The sequence below is a fragment of the Cylas formicarius genome, unplaced genomic scaffold (genome assembly GCF_029955315.1).
Source record: "Cylas formicarius isolate icCylForm1 unplaced genomic scaffold, icCylForm1.1 PGA_scaffold_7__23_contigs__length_41026272, whole genome shotgun sequence".
NCBI classification, from domain to species: Eukaryota; Metazoa; Arthropoda; class Insecta; order Coleoptera; family Brentidae; genus Cylas; species Cylas formicarius.
In genome coordinates this window covers 1,850,473-1,858,192 of record NW_026844352.1, presented here as the reverse complement: position 1 = coordinate 1,858,192, position 7,720 = coordinate 1,850,473, and the positions used below count along the sequence as shown (strand labels likewise).

The 7,720-nt window shown below is 31.7% G+C and overlaps 1 protein-coding gene across 1 annotated transcript; it reads left to right on the top strand.

Moving 5' to 3' along the window:
- Positions 1-966: 966 nt before the first annotated feature.
- On the top strand, positions 967-1,710 carry LOC132704387 (uncharacterized). Its single transcript, XM_060674354.1, has 3 exons — positions 967-981; positions 1,173-1,433; positions 1,486-1,710. Exons 1-3 carry the CDS (start codon positions 967-969, stop codon positions 1,708-1,710), a joined length of 501 nt encoding a protein of 166 aa, XP_060530337.1.
- The last annotated feature ends 6,010 nt before the right edge of the window (positions 1,711-7,720 follow it).

Here is a 7,720-nt window from a genome sequence, read left to right as displayed (position 1 = left end):
TCCTCTTAAAAGCAACATTTGACAGCTCTCTCCTTAGATGAATTTTCTTCCAATTGCAGTATTTTTCTTTAAATAACCTACTTAATGATCAATCATAAACGTTAAATAAATAACATAACATTTAAAAATTGAATTTTTTCCATTGTTAATATGACATGTCCAATAATACATCTCTCTTTGTCTAACGTACACAGTTAAAAAGAGACAGCAATCAGAGAACAATCGGAACAATAAACGAATAGGTTTAATGGCAAATAGTAAGTATTTTGTTTAAATCTGTTACTATTTTTAATTTCTTACATTGTGTTTTTTTTCAGTAGTAGGAAAAGTATAGTATGCAACACGTTGGGTAAATTCTTTATCTCAAATCTCAATCTCAAATGCCGTTTATTGCACTTGTTGCGTATATATTATTAAGCCATTAATTTTTTAAAATGTGCTTTGGAAATATTTTCTTGGAAACGTAAAATGTCCCAAAGTCACAGCGAGTTTCGTCTATACCATTTTTAGAAAGTGGAGATTTTCTTTATAATTGTCCCATTGGGCTACACTGTATACTTCCTACTTCTTTTTTATTCCTGAGTGCTTCTCTTTCTTTCGAAGAACAATATCGGTCGATCTACCACAGCGTACACTTTTTATAGCTTCCATTTGACCCGCACTATGTAGGACATTTTTGGTTTATTAAAATAAAATAGAAAACCCTTTAACACAGCAAATTTTCTTTTTAAAAAACGCTTGAAACACGCGCTTCGAAATAATTTTGGCAAATATAATTAGTGTCATTTTCTTAATTAAAAGTTCTCGCTCTCTGGGCTAAGCAGGTTTGTTAGTGACATACACTAGCACGTTCTCTCTTGTCGGAAAACTTCGATTTTATTAACGAAACAACTTCTTAAGCGACATTTAACGACTCACTTTACCTTATAAAAGCCGTCGACTGGGTGCTCTGTTCGAATAACCGCCATGAAGTTCCTAGTTGTAAGTATTTTAATTTTACCGTGAAATAATAAAAATTACCTTATGTAAGTTGTATTAAAACTAGCAAATATAAAAACAAAATCGCTTTTTCAAAAATATTATGGAAACAACCAAGGCTCCTTTTTTAGTTTTTTTTGTTGTTCAAAATACCTAACTATAATGTTTGGATTACAATGTTTCTTCACTTTCAGTTAAGTTCCGTCTTAACTTTGGCTATAGCCCAATTTCCCAGCACAATAAAACCCTGGACGGGTCCAATTGCGGATCACCAATTAGGTCATTTACCGGCCGATACTCCGGAAGTGGCTATTGCCAAACAACAACACTTGAAAGCTTTTAGCGATGTTTTGGCTGTACTGCCGGAACTTCCTCCTGAAGAAAGATACAGGATGACCGGCCTGCCCCTACCTGTCATATTGCAGCTAATGCAACAAGCCCGTGAACAACTGCACGTAAGTATTATGAAAAATATTGGAACAATATTTAGTGACACGTCAGTCTTAGATTCCAGTTCATCATCAGCCAACGCTCTTGCATCCCGCCGTAGAACCACACCTCCAACCAGTTCACCATAGGTTAGATCAGGTAGAGCATCAGCCATTGCGCACAACATTTACCCAATTCGCAGAAGAAATACCAAGGAGCCCTATCGGTGAAGTTCCGGAAGTTCATGCAGCGCGATTGGCTCACTTGAAAGCCTACCAAGAAGTGCAATCCGCACTACTGTAACATTGAAACGTATAAAAAATGAAAGAAAACTAATTTATTGCAATAAATTTTAATTAATTTAAAACTGACTTCGCCACAGTGCACATTTTTTTTCTGTCCCCATACCACAGCCGCATGCACATAATTTTGAGACTTTGATATCTTTATGGTTTTTATTATTTTTACTTCATTATGTAATGAAATTTTAAAACTGATTCGTGCCTACACTAATAAAAATAAGGGTAATTTTTATTCAGAGCTCAGAGTAACTAAATGTACTTTACGATAGTTTATCTTAAAACACTCCATGCGTCTTTAAATTCAGACTAAAATTAAACGTTACTATTTGATCTTACAGTGTACAGTCGAAACTTCATCAATTTTTTAATAACATTGAAATAAGAGGTAAAACGACTTCGTGCCACTTTTTGTGAATATATACGCTCATGCCTTAATTTTATTTATGCAAAAAATTATCAATTAATTTTTCAAAAAAAATTCCACTAATAATACTATTTTTCTACTCCCGTCTGTAAAATGCCTAATTAAACAACGATCTAGCATGCGGGAAGCGACACTTTAACACGTCAGTTTCGTTTCCCACGAATCCGAGTTACTTCGGGCATTTCCGGGATTTTACCGCACGGGTTTGGGAGCAATCGGATGTTTTCGGAGATATTTCCCACGCCTTGTACCCAAAAACTAAAGGCCGTAGAAAAAGTATAGTATGCAACACGTTCGGTAAACTTTTTAACTCACTCGTTTATTAAAAACTCGCTCCGCTCGTATCAAAAAATGCACTTGTTACATAATATACTATTTAAATATAATTATACACAAATTTTCTATTTTCTATATGCCGTTTTATTTTGTTTTCAGCACAGGTATCCGCCATAAAAAATATTAAATGTGAAACTTCCTTTACACAAAATTTTAGTACTCCAACGTTACTTTACAAAAAAGATTTTAGAAAACAAAAAATATTGCTAGTATACTTCATAACACTGTATTTTAAACCTATGTTTACATCTTATAATTACAAATTTAATGCAATTTTTCTCTTTAAAGCCCAGCAGACACAACGCAATTTCTACATGTATTTTTTCAGGTAAATATTCTCTAAGGGTTTGTTTTAATAAACTTATAGGTTTAACTTCTAAGAAAAATGTAAATAAAGACGAAATAATGAAATATGGCACAGAAAAAATCTAAGTTGAGAAAATGTGCAAGTAGTAACTGCAGTCTAGCAATTGCAGTTGAAAGTTTCTCGTTCCGAAATAAATAATTTTAAAATAGGCAATTAGTTTAAAAATACACTATTTTAATATGTAATCTAAATTAGCTCTAAATTTAAGAGAATTGCGCAGACATTAGTTTTAGAAAACACAGAAATTAATATAATTCAAACAAAGATCCTCATCTCTCTCTCCTAGTATTGGGATTATTGATTTTCCTTATATGCTCACAAGTTATTTTATGCGTGGTAAAAGCATATTTTTCATAAAGTTTAGCGTACTAACAGACGCTAAAAGGTATCGTTTATTGTATCAACATTTAAAAAGCAACTTTTAAAATGGAAATTTCACCAAAATAATCATGCATGAAAAAATTGCCTGTTAAAAATACATGCATTTTTAATGGCTATTTTTATCTGTTTAAAATACATACAGCAATACCTATGGCTACTGGGGTTAAAACAAATTAACATTTTTAAAATTAGCATTAAAAATGGGCAATTTTGGGCAACATGTAACAAGAAAATGTAGTAGTCAGGCAGGAAAATAAATTTTTGAACATTTAACACAATTAAATTAGAACAAAAATTGTTCAGATTTTCACAGTTATTTATTACTTTATGACAGCTGTCACGACAATACCGTGCCTTTATCAAATACCACTGATACTGATAAAGGCACGGTGCTGTCGAAACAGCTGTCGTAAAGTAATAAATAACTGTGAAAATCTGAACAATTTTTGTTCTGAAACAATATTTATTTGGTTGCCGTTTGCACTTCCCGGTGCTATTCTAATCACTATTGTCACATTTTAAGCCATAATAATACGTAAAATATAAATTTTAAATTCGTGTGTATCCATCGAACTGCAATTGAATCGGCTATAAAATTATGAATTGGCCGCACGATATTTTTCAATTTGCTGGGTTCAATTTTTGCCAGGGGGTTTATTTATTGGTTGAAGTCTTTGCAAAGCGGAATGTATTAATCTCGAACCTGACAGCGTGTCCAGCCCTATCTATCATTATTTCCAAATATATGGTTTGCTGATGATTTAATGTTGTTACGTACCTGTCACATACACCCCTGTTGGCGCCTAAAAAATTGCCGATGTTTTAGATGTGTAGAAAATAGTGGATTATCCCTTTCGGAATTGGCGGAAAGAAATTTTTAAGTGGACAGGTTTTATTTCTTTACTAAAAAGTAAATTATACCGGGAAATAAAAGTCTGTCTTTTCAACCAACGCGCGTGCATATATGGATAAACCTATTTTCATGTTCGGTTAAAGCACTTGCTTGTTCAGTCATATTTTATTTAACGTTATTGAAACTCAACTGTATTATCGTTAGACTGTCGGAATGTCGAATGTATTTTTAAGGAGTTTTTCATTCGTGTTGGAATTGAACAAAGGAATTTATAGTACTTTTATTTAAATATAGAACTGAGGTGGCTGTTACTTGATGAAAATCCATTTAACAAAATATATAAGAACTAAAAGTTAAGATTTTCACGAAATTATATATATATATATATATATATATATATATATATATATATATATATATATATATATATATATATATATATATATATATATATATATATATATATATATATATATATATATATATTCTCACGTATTGATTCACGGATGGAAAAATGTGATGACACTATATTCCGGGATATCATCCGTTCGCTCGTTGAACTCCGACTGGAATCCTGCATCCGACTGGAATCCTGCAAATCTTGCATCCGACTGGAATCCTGCAGACGTTTCGCCAAAATCTCACTTGGCATCTTCAATGCTCGCGCTCCGAAAACACTTCGAACACTGTTCGAAGTGTTTCGGAGCGCGAGCATTGAAGATGCCAAGTGAGATTTTGGCGAAACGTCTGCAGGATTCCAGTCGGATGCAAGATTTGCAGGATTCCAGTCGGATGCAGGATTCCAGTCGGAGTTCAACGAGCGAACGGATGATATCCCGGAATATAGTGTCATATATATATATATATATATATATATATATATATATATATATATATATATATATATATATATATATATATATATATATATACCGAAAAATGACATTAAAACCTTAATTAATGTTGTTGTAAGAATTCAAGTTTAATAAAGGAGAGGTATTTAAATCTAATTTATCGTTAAGCAATACATTTGAATGTCTCATTTTTAATTTTCTACTTTTTGTGGCTGTATGTAAAATATCAAAATTGTCGTCAAACATGTGGTTTTCTGTATTTAAGTGTGTAGCATATTTAGAAACTAAACTATTGTTTTTAAACGCCCTTTTATGTTCGTTAATGTGTTTCTTGAAGCATCTTCCTGTTTGTCCAATATAAATTTTAGGACAAGATCCGCAATTCAATCTGTAGACACCTGATTTTTGAGATTTTGGACATTTCGGTTTATTGTTTTTTAAAAATTTTCCTATTGTATGGTTAGTTCTGAAAGCTATTTTTATACCACACATTTTGGCAAATGTTTTGAAACTTTTTGACTGGGCTCTCCTATGTATGTAATTGTTGTAAATTGTTCGTGTTCTGCATTAGATTTCCGATAAATAGAGTTGAAGCCGTTATTCAGTGCAATTTGTTTAATGATATTAAGTTCTTTGTTGTAATTTTCTGTTGAGAGTGGTGTATTAAGAAGTCTGTGTATGCAGCAATTTTTGTGTGTATAAGGATGATTTGAGCTGTTACGTATGACTGTGTCCCTGTGTGAAGGTTTATGGAAAATGGAAAAATCTCATTTGTTTTGCGTTTTCGTAATAGCTAAGTCTACAAAATTAATACAGTTATCCTGTTCAATCTCAATAGTGAATTTTATATGATTATGTAATGAGTTAATGTAATTTAAAAAAGAATTCAATTGTCCGTTCCAACAAAGCAAGCAAAGACATCATCCACGTATCTATACCACCATAGAAAACTTTTACTTAAATGATGTTCTAGTATGATATTTTCCAAATTATCCATCTTGGCTAACAAATTACTAAGTGGGTTTCCCATAATAAAAACTTCCTTAGAGATGTAAATCTGTCCACTAAATTCAAAATAATTTTGGTCTAAAGATACTATTAAGCAATCTAATAAATCTTGTTTCACCAATGGGCTAACCTGCTTCCGACTGAGGGTGAAATCTATCACATCCTTAGGTGGAATACTGGGGAATAAGTTTTGTACATTAAAAGACAATAGTGTTGCATTAGAAGGGATTTTGATATCTTTAATTTTGTTGATTAATTCAAAAGAATTTTTTATTGCAAATTTTGGTTTAAAATCTGTGTGGAACTTTAAAATAGTTACTAATTTTATTAAGAGTTTAACTGCTGGGGCTGTTACATAAGACACGACTGCTCTAATGGGCATATCTTGTTTATGTAATTTAACTAAAGAATATAATTTCGGCGGTTGTGGATTCATAATTGTTAAAAAATACTTGTCTTTGTCACTAAATAGTGTGGAGTTAGTAATTACTTCCTTTACTTGTCTTGATGTCTTGTAGGATCATATTTGATACATTGGAAGAGTTCTGGTTTAAGAAAATTGTTGGTTTTTAAAATATATTCTGGGAGATCGATAGCTATGACTGTCTTCCCTTTATCTGGACTAATGGTAAAAAATAGAAATGCAATTTTTGTATTATAGAAAGTTTTTTAAAATTAACAATAATATCTTTATTATCCCACATATTTAGAATACAATCAGTGTATTATGGATTTCGTCAAGTAGATCAATATACATCATGGAAAAATTTATATAATAAAAATATATTACAGAGCCAAACAATACAGTGATGACAATCATTAATAGGTAAAATATTCGTTTAAATTATAAAAACAGTTTTCTAGGGAGAAAAACTTTAGTTTGGATTTCAAAATATTTACATTAATACTGCTCGTTACCCCTGGGGATAGTCTATTGTAGACTCTAATACCGGTGTTCGTAAAATATTTTTTTGAAAATTCTAGTCTATTTTTTTATGGAGAAACAGTCTTTGATGCGTGTATTATAGTCGTGGAAATCTCTGTTTTTTTGTAAGGTATTTTTTTATATACCCATAAACAAACTAATATGAATATATACGCTAAAGGCTATATTTTAAACTCCCAGAAGAGGGGCCTGCACGAACTATCCGGTGACACTCCAGCAATACACCTTAGGACTTTTTTTGGGATTTGACTTGAATTTCTCCAAAAGGGAATACCATAGATTAATCTCGAATAGATGTGAGCATAGTAGAAATTTATCATGCACTTTTCAGTCAAAACAGTTTTTTTTATTTTTTATTGGGAAACAATAACTATGTAGCTTTGAAAATAGTAATTGGCATTGAGTTTCCCAAGATAGGGTTTCGTCGAGTTCTAGTCCTAAAAATTTAGCGTGCTTTTTTATTTCAACGGCCTCCCCGCCCGACCAGACATTCACAGAAGGATCTTTTTTGTTTTGTAGGCATTTGAATATCAGTGCACTTGTTTTTGGGATATTCAAAAAGAGTCCGCTGGTGTTAAACCAGCTATTTAGGAGTACAAGTGCTGAATTAATTCTGTCATGAAGAGTTTGATAACAGTGCGAGGAGACTAAACTTGAACAGTCGTCAGAGAACTCTGATAGATAGGTGAGCAGAAAGTTCATTGATAAAAAGGATAAATAAAATAATTGATAATAATTGATTGTTAAATTTCCCTGATAAGGTTGGAATAAATTGTGCTTAAATTGTTTTAAATTGTTTGTTTTGTTTTTTGTATTTTATCTAAAATTAACCAATGTAGTCT

Excerpts from the sequence above, each read along its gene's own strand:
- LOC132704387 (XM_060674354.1), top strand. Across the intron at positions 1,434-1,485 it reads AAGCCCGTGAACAACTGCAC|ATTCCAGTTCATCATCAGCC; the intron begins GTAAGTATTATG and ends CGTCAGTCTTAG.